This window comes from Rhinopithecus bieti, unplaced genomic scaffold, assembly GCF_001698545.2.
Source record: "Rhinopithecus bieti isolate Rb0 unplaced genomic scaffold, ASM169854v2 scaffold_3734, whole genome shotgun sequence".
NCBI lineage: Eukaryota > Metazoa > Chordata > Mammalia > Primates > Cercopithecidae > Rhinopithecus > Rhinopithecus bieti.
The window spans coordinates 4,171,013-4,189,744 of record NW_016804423.1 but is presented as its reverse complement, the minus strand read 5'-3'; the positions used below and the strand labels follow the sequence as shown (position 1 = coordinate 4,189,744).

The window sequence follows — 18,732 nt, the reverse complement described above, 5'->3', positions numbered from 1 at the left end:
TTAAAAATGCTACACACTGTGAACTCCTTTCCAAGATTCATAATGCATATAAGTACTTTAACAGCTGTGAGTGCTATAGAAAATGAAACTGCACAACTGTGTTTAACCTAGCCCATCAGAACATCGGTGTACAGAACACTGTGGCTGTGGCTGGATCGAACACTTTTTAGCATCCCCTAAAGCCAGTGCTCTAATGGTAGAAACGGATACTGATGATACAGAAACCATGGGTCACCACTGTACTAAGAACGGAAAAATAGAATCCTGTCGTTGAGATGAGCCCCAGCAGTCTGTCAGCACATCAAGGGTAAAGCCAGTGTGAGCACCAGCCTCACAGGCAGAGACTCAAGCCTGCCACAAGTGGCAACCTCTTCTCCCTTAGGCTGGAGAAGGCTCCTGTCTCCAGCCACTGGAATGAGACTCTGGGGATATAAAATAGGAAGCCAGATAGTGCTGACCAGAAAGGACAGAGATTTAGGTTTATCAAGGTCATTAACAAAGAAGTAGCTGCTAGTTTATTGGAAAACTCTAGTGGGCACCACCTTAGCCACAGATCACCTCTCTTCAGCAGTGGCCTTACAATCTACAGCCTTATTTTCCTGAGTCTTTTCCTATATATGTGATTCATCAATTCTAAAGCACCCGTTTTAGAGTAAGCGTATGATGACAAGTCCTCTCTGGGTGGTCGACAAAGCCTCTGTGAAGGCACAGTGTCTGCCTAGGGTTCTCTAATGCCCTTGCTGGGACAACACAAAACAACACATGCTACAGTGAAACGCAACCCAGGGAACACAAAGTGGTGGCTTCTGCTGCAGTGGTTATGTGGTAACTGGCCAGTCCTCAGAAAGTTGATGGGAAGGATATGAGCCTCTACAACTTCACAGAAAAGAACGAACGAAACCTGCCAAGTGCACCTACTAGACAGCAAAAATACCAGCTCCTTCACATACCACCATCAACCACTGTCGTAACAGAAAAGGCCCTGCTCACTCCTGCACCTCCTTCTCAAATCCGCTGTCACATTTGCTCCAAGAAAAGCAGGAAAACAAAAATTAAAAAGGTTCAACAACCACACACTGCTACTTACATACTTACATCACTTTCTATCTGCTGATGCATTTGGGCAGTGCTGTGCCACTGACACAAGACCTTAGTCTACACCACCCCACTAACCCACAAGCCCTAGCTGAACCCATTTCACAGAACAAAACTACAGCAAGGAGTAGCAAGGTATTTTGCATGAAATGACAGAAGGCAATGACAGAGACTGACCTGTGCCACAGTCGTCTGTGTCCTTATGAGGTTGCTCTACATTTACACTTCTTTCCTTTTTTAAAATTAACATACGATATGCTTGCATAGTCACAACGAAACATAAACAGGAGCTGTACATCCGTATCGGAACATACAGCACTACACACACAGGACATACACAGATACATGTAATATTTAACACAAAATTCAAAGCCAGCCTGAAATTATCCTCAGATCCACAATAAAATATAAATTTAGATTGTGTTTTACCTGATAGATAAAGCCACTCATCCTAGGACTGGCAGACAACATTAGCAAAACATTTGGGAAGAGTAGAAGATATCTTTCATTCTTTTCCTAATACAAAAAAAGAAACCCAAAACATTTCTTAAAAAACATCTACTTCCAATGTGAGCACAAATATTTATGCTAGACCCTATGAAACATCACATGACCTTTCTCATTTAGGTATTTCTGTCAAGTTTTATCAGGTAAATTAAATGGAAACAATTATGATAAATTCTGTATTAAGTCTTAATATATGATTAAGAGAGAGCTTTGACATATAGGTAAAGAGAAGGATTTCTAAATTCTTCAAAAAACAAAAGGTAAGAAACTAAACTGAATGATTAAAAGATCCTGCAGTCACAATTAGCCTGTGTAACATCTTGAACATATATCTGGTTAAGGAGTTCAGCTCTGTGATTATTTTCAGGTAAGCTAAAATTTTCTTTTCTGGTTCAGAGAAAAGGAGAGAACCTATACATTTTAGTGGGGTCAGGGGAACAGGTGAAGTCTTTAAGCTAAAGAAAGGATAGGATAAAATGTTAAAATCAATTTTGGTCTATTAATAATTCCTGGCACTTCCCAAACCTCCCAAATGTCAACTCAGTGTTGTTTTCATCCACCCCATAAACATCACCTGGTTTACATCAGACTTAAAAGTATTACTTATGTATTAAAAATCACTTGCTTCAGTAAGATAAAAGCCAAAGAGACGATAAGTGAAAGAAAAAAGTTCCTAAGAATCCAAAAAGAGACAAAAAATGCCAGACAGTCCTTTTCACATGTTGACATTTAAACTACGGCCCCCAAAATTGTAATCAGTCCTAGGAATTAGTTTCCCCAAGTATATTCCTCAGAACATTAGGCTTACGCAAATCACCTTGAAAAGAGTCTTCCATACTTTAAAGAAGCCACTGAGACCGACTTGCTATAGTCCTCTCTTGAAGACTCACAACATACTTTGGGAACATTGAGAGCCAAGTCTCTGAGGAGCTCTGTCATAAACAATCTTTCCACTAATTACATTCAGTCGTGATCAGAACCACTCTGAAGCATTTTGGAGTAACACCCACCAGAGTGGTATAGATCTAATATTATAAAGAATACACTTTGGGAAATGTTTCCACAAAGTTTAAAAGAGCATGATTCAAAAAGAAACTGCTTCTGAAAAGATGTGAGGTTTATTATAATCACGGTTTCTTATGGTACCCAAACTACAGGACTATGTAGACGGGATGGTATTTTATAGGTGGAAAGGAAAACACACTGTAAAAGTTTCAAGTTTCAGTTTTCTTTTTCTCCTTAGAGTCTCGTGTTCAAAATGAGTCATTTAGCATGTTTTGATCATGTTATTTTGCAGAGGCAGAATAAAATTCAAAAAGAGGTGCCTGTTTAGTGACCCACTGAATGTATGTCAGTGTGAATCATGAAACAAACTGCTCGATTTTCACTGTGTGGGTGGGTATGTCCCAAAAATCTGAGTTGATCTCTCACTTAAACCAAACCCATAAGAAAACTGTGACTCCTGTAAGCATATGTCGTCAGCTAGCATACTTCCACAGGAAAGTATAAGGACCTGAAAGCACTGAGAGCGGCAGGTCCCTGTGAGAGCAAGCCTTGGTACAGAGTTGCTGGCCAGATAAGCGCATACAGCTCCGTGCAGATGTGTGCATGGGACTCCTGCAAGTCTTTCTCCATGCCATCCTTCAGTTCACGTGGGTTTCAGGCCACACTGACTTCAGCTGGATCAAACTAGTCAATAAGTCCACACTCAGCTCTAAGCCTCTCTAACATGCCATAAGCCTCTCTCCTGTGTCAAGAAAAAAAAGTAGCTCACAAATTATAAGATAGAGCTTCTATTAGATGTTTTTCATTGGCTGAGATGCCTTTAAAATCTTCTGTTACGAGCTTCTAAGAGTGGGACAGAAACCCTGGTGCATACATGTGGGCAACCGTACCTCGCTTCCAGCACACTGGATCAGGACCTGGGACATGTAAGTGACGTTGCCCAGAGTTTTAATGTCATCGCCCTCCCAGTTCCGGATGGCTTCCGTCAGGATCTGCAGCTCAAGTTCTTTCCTTTTCCGGACTTCTTGACATTGGGCCTGACAGACACAGAACAACACTGTTAACAGACAGAAACTTCCAGAATCTTAAGTTCTGGCCACATTGCTCTGTATCGTCCTTAAGATAATTATTGCTTTATGTCTTACTTCTTCAGACAGATAATCTATTGAATGATCTGCTTAATTATACGGAATTGAAAGTATTTGCTTGAAAGTATGTCATCAAGTCAAAAGAAGCAACGCACACAACTGCTCTGGAATACTAAGTATTATTTTAGAAAAATAGAACAGATTTTGCCACTTGTATGAAAAAGAAATGTGGACAGGACAAAACTGTATTTTCATTCTGGTTTTGTTAGTGTTTGCCAATATAGAAGACTGAAGAGAAGAAACAAAGTATAACTTGTGCTATAAAATAAGGCATATATTTCAAAAATGCAGTTGGTAAGACAACACAACAGCAGAGAAAATGGAACCACCATTGTTCTGTTTTGCAATAAATCATTAAAGACAACATGAATGAAGGGTAAAAAAGTTTTAAATAATTTTAAAGTAGATCTAACATCAATTATACTGTGATTTTAAAATTTTAAGTAATTATTCTATCATAGTCCACTAAAAGGAGTTTACCAGCCATAGAATGCCACTCTGTTTTTCTTTCATGTCAGCACAAGTCATTTTTTAATCATTTGACTTTTTCAGTTGATAATTCTTTTACATTCATTTGTCACAATAATGTCTGGAGGGAAAAAACAGTATGCTTAATCACTTACTGAAAGGTTTTTGAAGGCAGCCATAGATTTTTGAATATCTTGTCTATCTGTATGATAATCCTTTGAGTAAAAGAAACATACAATTAGCTTTCATAAGGAAAAGCTTTTCTTAAAAAGGTACTTTCTACAGACCAACTTGAAACTTTTCTAATACTTTTCAACCCTTAATATTCCCTTTTTCCGTCAGCATTAAAGTGTCAGTCTTTCAGAAAATCATGAAGCCATCAGACTTAGGGGAAACATACATTGAAAGAGAACAGTCACGAGCAGCAGGGGTGGGGAAGCCAACACTTGCTTCATCAATCAAGTCTTTTTGGAACACTGCCACGGCTCACATGCAGTATCTAGAACGGCAGAGCCGTGTAGCTGTGATGAAGACCCTACAGTCTGCCCCCTTATAGAAAAGATTTGCCAACTCAAGCCAAGAGAGTAACTTTAACCCAAATTTCTGCTAGGCTGCAACCTGTTATTCAAAATTAAAAGAGCATAATCATTCATTAAATGATCAGTACAATATTACCCTATAACTTATGCACACATTGTTTGTAGCTGATGATCCAGATAAGACATCTCAACATTATCTGAAAATCAGTTCTCATGTTTCAGCTTTTGGAAACTTTTCAATCAGCAGCAGTGGGTAAAAGAGAGATAAGCGGTAAATGTTTTTTAATAGAGCTGGAGTAAGGAGAAAAACATAATATTTAACAAAATCATTTTGACAATCCACTAAGTAAAACCTCTTTATAAACTCTGTTGGTTCTGGCTTCTAAAATAAATCATGAATAATATTTCCTTTCACAGTTACGTCTGACCATGCCACTAACCCTTGGTAAGGACTCCGAGTAAGAGAATGAAAGAGCAGTACCTCCATGTGTCTCTCGAGCTCTTTGAGCAGCGTAGGGTATTTATCCAGGCGCATGAAGGGTTTGCTCAGGCCCGTGGTCAGCACGAGAATCCCAGGGCTGCTGGCACCTTTGGTCTCCATGAACTCCCCCAACTCCTCACTGGGCAGCAAGTGGCAAGGGAGACACGTGTGGTTAGCAATGAGAGACAATGGTGGCTCTCTGATCTCCATGAGCAACAGCCAGAATTCATGAAACATGAGTGTTGCTTTTAACATCTGGAAGGCTCCAGCTTTTATCCCAAATCTGCGCTGCTTATCTGGAAATGCCAAAGGGGATTCCCACCCCTGAGGGGTCCTGTTCCTGCTCTCATATGAGCAAGAGTAACTACACACAGCACAGGATGTGTGGGTCTCCATGAGATCCCACTGACGCCCGAGGCCCTCTGGCGCATCAGTGCCATGCATACATGTCCAATGGAAACGCTCAGAGCCAGAATGGAGTCCAATAATCTCAGAGTCTCAGGGCGGTAAGAACGAGGACTGAGCTGCTCTGGTAAAGAGCTAGAGCAAGCCGATGGCGGTCATTCCCAGAGGTGAGTTCGACCGTCCAGCAAGCAGGCCCCACCTATGTGCTGCCAGCACTCAGCCTGGGAGTAAGCAATGGCTCTTGGGGTGAGGAATGGGAGAAGCAGCAGCAGAAGAGAGCAAACGTTGATTTAGGCTTCAGAACTTCAAAAGCTTTGCTACGTTTAATCTTCACAATACATGAGGAAGCAAGGGGTCCCTGCATGCAGACAGCGAATGCTGATTTATGCTTTAGAACTTCAAAAGCATTGTTACATTCAATCCTCACAACACGTAAGGAAGGAAGGGGTCCCTGTGTGTGGACAAAGAAACTGAGTGCATATCCCAAAATTAAGGAGTTAGAAAGTTTTAGATCTTCCCGTGTTCCTCTTTCACCATTCCCTTCACGGTGCCTCACCTAGCTTTCCCTACAGGGAGTCCTCATGTGCGTCACCTTTGTCCTCAGAGTTCCCACACCTGTGGCAGAGGACACGCGCAGGATTCTGAGGGGTCTGGCTCTTCACCCACACGTCTGTCAAGGCTGACAGTCACCTGACCGCGACACCCCTTCACTGGCGATCTCTGAGGTCTCTGCCAGGCCCCAGGTCTGCTGTCCCTCACGCTGCATGTGCCGTCAGTCCACACATCTGACAGTGTGCAGCCCACAGAAAGGAGGGGAGGCAGCACCAGCGCTGGCAGCCAATGCCAGGTCCAGGAGACCAGGGTGACTTCTCAGTCACCACATCCCATCCAGGAGACCCAGGTGACCCCCCCCCCGCCTCCCCGTCACCACGCCCCATCCTAGAAGACAGGGGTCTCTAGTCAGCAGAGCTGGGTTCAAATGATACCCATGGCACACTCATCCTAGGAACAAATTTTCCTAGTCTGGAAGTTTTCCCTTAAAAGGGAAAGATACTTTTATATCCTCATTATGTAAACGATGTCCTAAAATAAATATGAAAATCCTAACAGCAAAACTGAGAAACAAGCCAATTTCCGGTTCTGGTCTCACAGGAGCCTCCCACTGCACCACCCCAGCCAAGCTGGCCACTGCCAGAGGTCTAGGGGACACCAGATCCATCAAGGGCTCCTCGGGAACAGACAGACAGTGTTTAGGTTAACCCAGAGGAAACTGAGTCCACAAACAGTGAATATTAACAGTTTCAGAGAGTTCAACCTAAACATAGCTTCCCATGAGGAGGACTGAGAGCCAGGGTGGTGCCAGCCCTTCCCGCTTCTTACCCTCCTTATTCCATGTGGATCCCCTGCCAAGGCAGCTAGGGAGAATGTCCCCCAATGAAACCAATTCAAACACCATGCTGAAAACCAAACGGTCACTAGGAAACTAGCCTTCTACTTCCTAAGACATAAGACCTTCCGAGAAGGCCACTCACGTCTTAAATGCTTTCTACAAAACCAGGGTGGTCTCATTAACCAAGGCCAGGGTGTGGTCCTACGCTGTGTAAAAAGAGTAACAATGCAGGTGCAGCACCTCTGTCTGTCCTTGCCAACAAGAAATACTTTCAATGAACAAATACATATACACACTTAACAGGTATTATCAACACTAAAGCAAATTATAAAAAAGGGTAATGTTGCATATATCCACTTATAAAAAAATAAGACGAGAAACATTTTATCAACTCCATATATAAGGCTTCATAATTATTTCTGTAAGGCTGTCCATCATGTTGATGCTGTTTTAAAAATCAGTAGCACAGAAACTGTCAGAGTACTTCTGAGTGTGGGTATATGGTGTGTGTCTTTTGTGAGAGAGCGCGCACACGCACGACAGCACGTGCACTTTTGTGGGCAACAGACAACTCAACATCTGTTGTCTATAACACTTTGTGCTTTCCAAAAATCATTTCCTTGAGACAATCCCAGGCTGGAGGTTACTGAAATAAAGTGCAGTGCCAACTTCAGGGGCCTGCTGTGGGTAGCACCTACCTGCACAGCAAGGTGTCCTGCTCACTGTGCAGGCTGCACTGACGTAAGCCCGTGAGCACACCGCACGTATTCCTATCATTTCTAAACATGGACACGTGACCTCTGCCTTCTTTCCTCAGTATCCACCTTACCCGGGGAGATGGGTGGGGAACTGAGGAAGGTCCAGGACAGACTCCCCCTCCGCTGCAGCCACTACAGCCACTGTCCCCCGCCCCCTTCTCAGCTGGGGCAACAGTGAGCACTCTGTGGACAGCAGGACCACAAGGACAGAGGAGCCTCGGGACCGCTCACCATGCTGGGCACCAGGGTAGGCACTCACAGACATCAATACCCCAAACATAACTCTAGGCGGGGCAGACCTACAATTCTGCAAGTGAAACAGAGGACAGCCTGCATGAAGGCCACTGCCCAAGCCATCACTGCCGGCAGAACGGCTGATGCTCTGCATCCAAGGCAGACCCTCACTATGTGGATGGCACGGCCGGCCCCTCTGACCACGGGCAGTCTGTTCTGCACACACGTCCCTCCCCTCTGCCCAGTTTACTTAGAAGTGCTCCCCTTTCCACTACTCACTCTATCCATTCCTAAAGCATGAATAGAGTGACATGAGGGCTTCAGACAGGAGCAATTTATATTTTACCAACAATTCTCTAGGTGTTGGAGAATTTATCAGGTGGTTCCATGAAAATCAAATTTTATGACACTAAAAATAAATTTCAACTGCTTTAAATGTAATCCACATAAGGACCTTTTCCACCAAAATAAGAATCAAGGAAAAATCCATTCAGGTCATTATTTGTATTTCAGGGTTACCTGTGAAATTTCCTAACTATGATACAGCAGAGAAAAATTAACAAAACTAAACAGAGTTACCCTCATCACCACTCCCTTAAAAAAAGCCCTGAAGCCAAAAAAGTGAAATGTGTGTAAGCAAAACTCCTTTTAATATCCACAAGACACTCTTACAATGCCAGAACAAACACAGTTAAAAAGGAAATGAAATTTTATAAATATTTGTGGATTTTAGTTTCAGTTTGAAGTTTAAAAAAAAAAAAAAAAAAGGAGTGCCACGGTAAGACGGACAGCTAGTTACAGCTACCCTGACCAAAGACGGCTCCTTCAGCTTCACTTCTGCTGATGCCCACAGCCTCGTCCATAGCGGTCTCTTCAGTCCTCACTGACACCGTGCTGTGGGCTGACGGCAGCCACAAAACACACGCAAGCACAGAGCCAAGCACAGAAGAACAAACTGCTGGGAAAAAAAAATCGTTTTCACAGACTAAATTATGGCACCCATAGTTCATTCAAAATAGCTGGCCATGGACAAGTGTTGCCTCCATCACTGGACACCGTGGAAGGTCAGAGCTGCTAAAACGCTCAGAGTTGGCATTCTGTACTCGCAGGGCTCACACTTACAACTTAAACCCAAGTAACACAAGGACGGTGAAGATGCAAATAAGACTTTAAACTTCAACCCACCACACTTGAACCAATCCTCAAAAATTACACCACGGCATGAGCAGATTAGTCTACCCACAGGCGTGGCAGCTCAAAGACCGTCACACACATGGAAAAGCCGGCAACAGGAACAAGAAAGAATCCCAGCACAAAGGCAGGAAGTAGGAAGGAGCCTTGGCACAGGGAAGCCCGACCCCAATTCATTGCCGTGCTCTTTGGGGTAGGGAGGAATGTGTAGCCAACAGAGGGGGAACTCTCATGGCGCAGGGACCTCAGGAGGGCACACAAGCTTCAGGTTCCACAACGGCGGCACCTGCTGGCTCGGGGGACCTTCCTCTCGTTGCAGCTCTGACTCCCAGCACTAAAGCAACAGTGACTTGCCCCCGGGGCTGCTGTCCAGAGTGGGCCTCAGCCTGCCCCTCCACTCTCTGGGCAGCCCTGGGAAGGAGGCATAGAGACCCTCCTGACTCAAAAACCCACCTGTATTCTTTCTTCTGGTTACTTCAGGAAAATGCTACACGTTCATTAAGACCTGACAAACACTAATTACGGCAATAACAGAGAAGAGGACAAACGCAGCACACACCCACAAGCACTGCTCTTGAATGGCTTCGTATTTTAGGAAACTAACAGTCCCAGTGACTTTCAATGTCATTTTTAGGACAGGTCCTCAGAAAGATGAACTTTCTGTTCATCTTCCTCATCACTCCATCAATAATTCTTGAAGAACTTCCAGAGATACAAATTTAACACTTGCATTGTGCTTTCTGGAAATCTCATTCACTCTATAAATTCCCAGGGGTAGGGGCATAGTGCATAACTGGAAACATGCTGGATGCTTGGAGGTGCTGCGGACACAGCCCACACTCCCAAACAGGACGTGCAGAGGGAGGTTTCTTTGGGTTTTCCTTTTCTGCGACTGCTGTGAGTTCTAACTTCCTTTCCTTTCCCTGCATTGTTCAAGGCTGCTGTTTCCTTTCTGGGCTGCAGATGCTTTAGTAACAAATAGGAAGTTCAAACAAATCTTAATCTTTTTATATTTGAGCACACCCAGGAAACAATAACTATCCAGGGTCTTTAAAAAAAAAAAAATACAACAGAAGACAACAAAATATTCACTGAGCGTCTGGCGTGTTCACCCTGAGCTGACCTGCTGATAGTTTTAGCTGAATGCTTATAACATCCCTGTGAATGAGTTCCTTCAGGAAAGGAAGCTGAAACCCAGAGACAAGAGGAAATCTGCCCAAGGCTGCAGAGCCTGAAGGGAGCAGCCAGAGCCGAGTCCGCTGTGCTGCCATGTCTGAGCTGTCCTAGGACACCCACGCAGTGCCACACCTGAGCCCCAAATGTGCTTCTAAAGAGGAAACCAACACCTGTTCACTGAAGAGGCTTTAAGTTGAAATGTTCGGTTAGGCTGAAGTTAAATATTTAAGTTAGAAAGAAAATGGCATTTATCTTCATGCTACTAAAACAATACTTTTTCCATTTATGGTTTTGAAAATATGTGAATTCCTGTTTTCAAAAGAAATTATGAAATGTTTTGTAAAAACATTGATACAAATCTTTGGTCTCTTTTAGAAGCAGAAAGTGAGCCTCTGAGCCCTCTAAGCCCCGGTGTGGTCTCCTCCAAGCCAATCCTCAAACAAACCAATTCTTAACACTAACAACCAAGAGCCTCCTCAATAACTGAAACAGCTGAGAAACATATTCCTCCAATTCGCAGGAAGCAGACACTGTCTTGCCTCACAAAATAAGCAGAACATTTGTGCATTCTCTGTTGCACTTGTTTTTAGTTTCAGGTTGAAAAGCTAACGGTCTCCAATGTAATGTTTTGTGTATAAAACCTAATATTAATCTGAAATGGGATACTTTTTCTCACAGCTGATGTAAACTCGGGTTCATGTACTTCCAGTTTTAAGAACGGAGAGAAATATGATTCCAGGACCCTTGACTAAGCTTGTGGCTACACCCCAGAACACTTACCAACCCTTCAACCTATTAACCAAAGGGCTTCAGGCTGTAGGGAAGACGTCAAACGAGGTCTGTCTTTTACAGAAATACCCTCATTTCAAAGGCTTCTTACCAGTACTTCTCAGCAGTAATTCTGAGGGGTAATTAAAATTCATATCCTCTGATAACCAAGGGACTATTAGCATCATCCTATTTCATGCACTATTTGAAGGACCCAGAGCCATCCACCCTCCCGCTGCCCAGGCGCCTAGCGAGCGAACCTGTGTTCCGTGAGGACGTTCACTGCAGAAGGGTGATTGGCACAATACGTGAGGTACAGGGTTTTCATCTGTGGCATCAGGTTTAAAAAGCAGCCTCCAACTCTCTGCTGAGCTTCAGGCAACCTGGAGAAATGCAACACAAGGGGAAAGAGTCATCAGTTTTACAGACAGGACAATTGCGAACTGACAGACATATAACACTCTGAGTAAGGAGAACCTCCCTTTGCACCTGTCTGTGAAAACAAGAGGCCCCGATCCCAGCACACACATGTTGCTGCCTTGAGTCTAGCAGGGAGAAGTGGTGCCCAGAAAGCAGCTCTGCTGCCAGGTTCTCTCCGGCAGTGTTCAGACTGCCAGGACTGCGCACGGCATCCCAACCAACCCTCAGGCCCAAGTTCTTTGGGCAGTGAGAAAAACAGATGTCACAGAGCCTTTAGCTTTGCATAAAGTAAGGAGAATTATTGAATGTGGTTATTCAGTCTGTGAGGTTTTCTACCAAAGCAGCAGCATCAAGACTAACAAAAAATACAAAAACCGCCTTTCCCTTCAGGTTAGAGACTGGAAAGCGAGCCCACCTATTAGGTGCTTCTCCTCCCCAGATCCACAGCATCCTGACAGTTAATAGGCTTTTCCAAGAAGCATAAACTCACAAAAACAAAAAGAATGAGGAAGAGACAACCAGAATCAGCACTGGAAGCTGCATGAGGGGTGACAAGTCAGCACAAGTTTCAGGCATCAGGGCCCCCGGTGGTGCCGCCTCAGTGAGGGGTGTGCTAACGGGGTACGCGCTCACCTCTCCGGGCCTCAGAGTTTCCGGAGGACACCGGCGACAACCCGGAGCAGGGGCCCGTGTGCTGGAAACAGGAGGCCCACGTGAACTCCCACCACCTTCCCTGCACCCCAGGCGGTCTTTGCTCCCCAGATACCCACACTATTACCAGAAGGATTACGTCCTCCTACCCAGGGAATGGGAGCCAGAGAAACAGTGACCAAAAACACGAACACCAGAGATTCCTCCAGAAAACACGAGTCTGCCAGTCCCAACTCTCGGACAGCACTTCCAAAGCGTGTTCAGTGTACCAACCTTAATTATAAGAAGGCATGAAAGGACGACAAATACATTTGCCTAAAAAGGAGGGGGGAATAAAGGAGCAAAGGGGAAAAAGGAAGTATTATAGTCATTCCACATCAGAATAAAAGTTGCTGATACAGAAAACCAAAAATATAAGCATAAGTCAATCAAAGAAATCATCACACAACTAAACAGAAAGAGTGTAAGGCACAAGATCGAAGATGTCCACAAGCATTGGCACGAGGTCAAAAGAAAACCGAGGCCCCAGACAACAGCAGAGTCATTCAGAAGCCCAGAAACCAGGATGCAAAGAGCTCTGAGTGAGGAACACCTGTTCACACCAAGAATGAGGAAAAGCATGGGCCTCCTCAGCACCAGAGCCCAGAAACACTGAAGCACCCCTTGAAATGGGGGCGGAAATCGCTTCCTCTGTCTCTATCTGAGTCAACCGTGAGCGCTCACATGGATTAACTGCCTGGCATGCACTCGCTCCTCAGGAAGTTCCCAGAGCAGGTACTTGACCAAAATGACTGAGGAATGCCAAAAAAAAAAAAAAAAAAAGGGGGGGGGGGAGAGCCGTCAGCATCCAACACAAAGGTGGACGGAGCCCGGGACTAGGGTCCTGGCCTGCAACTCATGGGGACACTGCTTCTGCTCTGCCGTCCCTCTGATGAACACACGGCCTCAGTCCACCCCTGCCTGGCGAACAGAAACACCGCGCGACTTGGCGTCATTTATCAACAACAGAAATGCACTGCCCACAGCTCTGGAGCGCTTGGCAAGCCTAGGACCAAGGACCCGCACTGGTGGTCCCTTTTTGCATCCTCACGGGGCGGCGGGGGGGGGGGAAGGGGGGTCAAAACAGCCCTCCCCTCACAGCTGTTACAAGGGTGCTGATCCCATTCACGAGGGCTCCATCCTCATGACCTAACCACCTCCAAGGCCCACCTTTTAATACCATCCAATTGGTGATCATCTGTAATAACAGATGATCTGGGGAAACACATTCAGACCACAGCACGCTCTGGCTCCCAACTGTGTCTGCTGGCAGGCATGCCTTTCAACCCTGCGGGCAGCACCTCAGACCCAGGACTTCCTGGTTCCACCTCTCCTCCAGTCTCTGGGTGTCTCCACCTTCATGCGCACTGCTTTCCGCTCTGTGGCTGCTAAGTAGTGGCTGGAGAAAGTCATAGTCAGGAGAATCAGCAAGTCACAAGTATTAGGAAAAATCTCATGTTCAAAACACAGAGCACTCAAAATTCATGCTGACTTGGTCTTCTCCCTGTTTTTCAACAATTTTTTATTCATTCCTTAATAACTGTTAACCAATGCTCAAAAAGACTGTTCTTGTTCTCATCAATTTAAGAAAATTTACTGAGCTATTATCAGTATGTCCTACAATAATAGCTGTGAAGACAGAAAAGCACAGGAAGTTATGCTGTGACAGAGGTTCCAAATCCCACCACCCACAGTTTTCTCTCCTCAGACTCTCAAGCATTCCCAGCACAGTGGGTTGCCTTTTTTTTTTTTTTTTTTTTTTTTTTGAGATGGAGTTTCTCTCTTGCTGCCCAGGCTGGAGTGTAATGGCGCTATCTCAGTTCACTGCAACCTCTGCCTTCTGGGTTCAAGCGATTCTCCTGCCTCAGCTCCCGAGTAGCTGGGATTACAGGCATGTACCACCACACCCGGCTGGGCCTTCCCTTCTAGACTAGATAACATGTCAGTTTTATAAAACATGGGCTTCAGGAAAGAGGTGAGAATAAACCTCTGCTTCTAAAAACATAGCAATATGTAGATGTCAAACATACTTACTGTAAATAATACAGACAATAGAAATGTAAAATGTAGGTAATAAAAATATCCCACAAAGGTTCAGGTGGCTGATCTGTGTAAGAACATTTACCAAATGTAAGTGCTCCCTCCACATACTAGTCTTCCCCGTGCTGTGTAAAAAAAGGCCAACACCTTCCTTCAATATTTAACTTTCCATCTCTTTCTCTCTCTTAGCTCTCCTTTGATCTCTCTCCGAGCAAGACACGTCCCCACCCAGAGTACTGGAGGGAGCTCACAGAAGCACAACAGGTACCTTCAGGGACTGGGAATTTAGTGGGGTCTGCAACAGCAGGGACCTCGCCCACAGCATAAGGAGGCTGAGGATTAGGATGCAGAAGTCTTCCTGCTGGTGGCAGTGACAGACAGACCTCTGCACAACTGGGAAGCTGTCCCACCTGCCTTCTCTGCCATGCTTCTTTACCCTCAAATCCAACAGCCACTAGCCACCTGTGGCTATTTCAAGTAAGGTCAATTAAAATTTTTTTAAAAATTAAACATTCAGTGTTTCAGTTGCATTAATCTCATTTTCAGAGTTTCACAGCCCCACGTGGCTAGAGGCTACTGGAATTTGTCTAGCAGATACAGCACGTTTCCATCAATGCAAGCTCTCAACACCACTTGTCTAATTCATCCACACCATGTTTCCAAATCCTGAATGTATCATGCAGTTATTACGGTGCTTTACTGTTTAGTTTATTAAAACACAACAGAGGGCAAAGTAAGCTAGCATCTGCACTGCTGCAGACCCACTTCCAACTGTGAACAGCTAAGCAGGGTTTCCATAGCCTATAGGGATTAGCTACAGTTCTGCCCATTTGCAGGATAGTCACTGACTCAAATTAATTTCAACTACTGTATGTATGCAGCACCATTACAAGGCACTGGGAACAGATTAAAAACAGGGTAACAGTCTCTACCTTAAAGTGAGTGCTATCATTTTGTACAAAAGCAAACTGAAGACAATTATGTAGTCTCAGTGATGTGAGCTACAAACAAACCGCTGCCAGCCTACAGAGGAGGAAGGACACGCCCCTTAATCCAGGTACAGACACACAGGTTTTGAAAATATTCTGACATCTGAGCAGGTGATGTTCATATGCAGAGACACAGTGAAACATCAGGAAGAGGCCGGCTTCTAGAATGACAGAACCCTGAATGCCTCACTGGGAGGACTGAAGAGAACTGGGTAATGACGGAATGCCAAAGTTCCAAGAAGAAAACACTGCCAGAGATGTGGCACAGGAAAATTATTGGATATGTGCTACCTAAAATGGGTTAAATTCTTATGATTGCAGAAATACTGCTCAGTGCTGGACCATGGGCTATGCTAAGATTTCACCTCCTACCCGGCCAGTGCCACAGCCCATGATCCATTCAGAAATGAAAATCGAGATAAATTGGTTTTCATTTCTGATATTTCATCAATTAACAAAAATTAAGTCATATTTATAAGCATAACTTATAAACGAACAATTCACTGTACGAGTGGTTTTTCCTATTTCAGTCACCGCACTGAGCCTAGGCTCTAGATTTTTATTACCTCTTTCAGTCCCAGACCAATTCTCCAAGAATTTTCTGTCACCAAAGTTTCATGCCTGATAAAGCCCTTGTTCATTAATTCAGTAGCAGATAAAGCTCATAAAGGTCAGCTGAGCCCTAGGACTCGAGCATAACATGCCAACATATTCCACACATAACGCTGCCCAGACACCTGAAGTCACACGACAACCAACCACTCACAGAAATCACCACTACAGAATATGAGTTCAGAATTAAAGGAGAGGATGTTCCCCTCGGCTCTCTCTTATGCTCCATAGGCTGCTCTTCAGAGTGTGATAAGGTGCAGGCAGGGCACCCTGCGGGGGCTACATCAAGGCCTTGGGCAGCAGGATGGTGCACATGGGTCACTAGAGGCAGCACGCATCATGCCAGCTGCTCCCACTAGGCCTCCTGGCAGAATCAAAGCCATGATCTAACAGGTACGATGTTGCACTGTGTCCATGAATGATCTGATGACAGCTAGAGTCACACATACTGTCTACATCTTCACAGTAACAGCAACAGCACAAGGTAAAAGGGGGTACCCTAGGGTTTTGTTTCTTAACCCAGAGTAAAGATGACTGGGTCTCAGGAAAAACATTTGAGAAATCAAATGCTAAGCAGTTTCCCCCTTAGCACATTTACTCCTAGTGATATTGCTAACTAGACAGAGGAAAAGTTCTCAGTTCAATAACAAGTGATTTCGGATGGAAACCGAGATGCACATGAAGACAGAGCAATGTGCTGGGGGAACCTCCATAGACATCTCCGGCTGCAGCGAACCCAGCAGCCTGTCTGTGATCAACAGATGGCCTTCAGAGATGAGACTTCACAAGTAGCCTCCTGTTCCCACTCAGGGTAGAGACAGACACAGACACACAGCCCCTGGAGCCACATGGCCTCTGGCAGGTCCCTCTCTTGTTGACTACCAAAGCTTCTAAGTTTTCCAATTTATTGGCATACAGTTGTTCACGGTAGCCTCTAACAAGTCTGAATTTCTGCAGTATCAATTTTAAAATCAGAAATGAAAAAGAAAACATTATTTGGGTCTTCTTTTTTCTTAGTCTGGCTAAAGGTTTGTCAATTTTATATTTTCAAAAAATCCACTTTTGGTTTCATCGATCTTTTGTAATATTTCAATTTCATTTATTTCCACTCTAATCTTTACTATTTTCCTTCTACTAATTTTGGGTTTGGTTTTCTCTTGCTTTTCTTGTTAAGATGCATCATTAAGGTTGTTTATTTGAAGTTTTTCTACTTTGATATAGGTGCTTATAGCTATAAACTTCCTCTTAGTACAGCTTTTGCTGTATCCCATAGGTTTTGATATGTTGTGTTTCCATGATCATTTGTTTCAAGAAAATTTTAAATTTTCTTAATTTCTTCATTGACCCACTGGTCATTCAGGAGCACATTGTTTAATTTCCATGTGTCTGTATAGTTTCCAAAATTCCTCATTATTGATTTCTAGTTTTATTCCATTGTGGTCAGAAGAATCTTGATGAAATTATATTTTTTGATTTTTAAGAGATGAATTTCATTTAAAAAAAATTTTTAAGACTTGTTTTGTGCTTAATATATATGATCCTTAAGAATGATCCATGTGCTAAGGAAAAGAATGTGTATTTTGAAGCCACTCAAGGAAATGTTCTATAAGTATCTACTAGAACGATTTGTTCTAAAGCGCAGATAAAGTCAAATGTCTTTGTTGCTTTTCTGTATCAAAGATCCGTCCAGTGCTGCAAGTGGCGTGTTGACATCTCCAGCTATTATTGTATTGGGGTTTATCTTTCTCTTTAGTTATAATATTTGCTTTGTATTATCTGGGTGCTCCAATGTTGGATGCATATTTACAACTGCTATATCCTCTTGCTGAACTGACCCCTTTATCATTCTATAATGACTTCTTTGTCTCTAGCTTTTGTCCTGACATCTATTTTCTTTGATGTAAGTATAGTTACCCCAGCTCTTCTTGGTTCCCATTTGCATGGAACACCTTTTTCCATTCCTTTATTTCCAGTCTATAGGTGTCTCTATAGAGGTGAAGTGTGTTTCTTGCAGGCAACAGATCATTGGGTCTTTTTTTTTTTTTTTTTAATCCATTTAGCCACTCTACAGCTTCTGACTGCAGAGTTCAGTTCATTTAAGTTCAATGTTATTATTCATAACTATGGACATACTCTTGCCATTTTGTCGTTTGTTTTCTTGTTTTGTAATCTTCTCTTCCTTTTTTCCTTCCTGTCTTCCTTTTAGTAAAGGTGATTCTCTCTGGTTTTATGTTTTAATCTCTTGCTTTTTATTTGTTATGGATCTATTGTATGTTTCTTAATTTGAGGTTACCATGGACTTGCAAACAAGAAAACTCATTATTTTTAAATGACAACATTGATTGCACAAACAATAAGACAAACAAGGAAAGAGAACATTAATAGAAACTCTACACTTTAACTTTGTCCTTGTGCTTAACTTTTTTTTCTACTTATATCTTACTGTACTATGTCTTGAAAAGTTGTAGTTCTTATCAGTTCATCTTTTAACCTTTCTACTCAAGATATGAGTAGTTTACACACAGTGTTATACTATTCTGCATTCTCCTGAGTACCATTACCAGTGAGTTTTATACCTTTGGGTGATTTCTTATTGCTCACTGACATCCTTTCATTCCGATTGAAGAACTCCCTTTAGCATTTCTTGTACAATAGGGCTGGTGTTAATAAAATCCTTCAACTTTTGTTTGGGAAAGTTTTTATTTCTCCTTCATGTTTGAAGAATATTTTTGCTGGATATACTATCCTAGGGTAACAGGTTTTTGCTTTTAGCAATTTAAATATGTCAGGCCCACTGTCTCCTGGCCTGGAAGCTT

The 18,732-nt window shown here is 43.4% G+C and overlaps 1 protein-coding gene across 13 annotated transcripts in view; it reads right to left on the bottom strand.

The window, feature by feature from the left end:
• The window catches only part of ARHGEF7 (Rho guanine nucleotide exchange factor 7), a 146,588-nt gene that overhangs the window by 28,182 nt on the left and 99,674 nt on the right, over positions 1-18,732 (bottom strand). For all 13 annotated transcript variants that reach the window (XR_001884685.1, XM_017868234.1, XM_017868236.1 and 10 more), the window contains 5 exons: positions 11,426-11,548; positions 5,244-5,382; positions 4,379-4,438; positions 3,498-3,644; positions 1,525-1,611 (listed from right to left, as the gene is read on the bottom strand). Coding sequence is in view for 12 of the 13 variants with exons in the window: in XM_017868234.1 (XP_017723723.1) it covers positions 1,525-1,611; positions 3,498-3,644; positions 4,379-4,438; positions 5,244-5,382; positions 11,426-11,548 (556 nt within the window). In the remaining variant the exon portion in view is untranslated. The remainder of the gene's footprint in view (positions 1-1,524; positions 1,612-3,497; positions 3,645-4,378; positions 4,439-5,243; positions 5,383-11,425; positions 11,549-18,732) is intronic.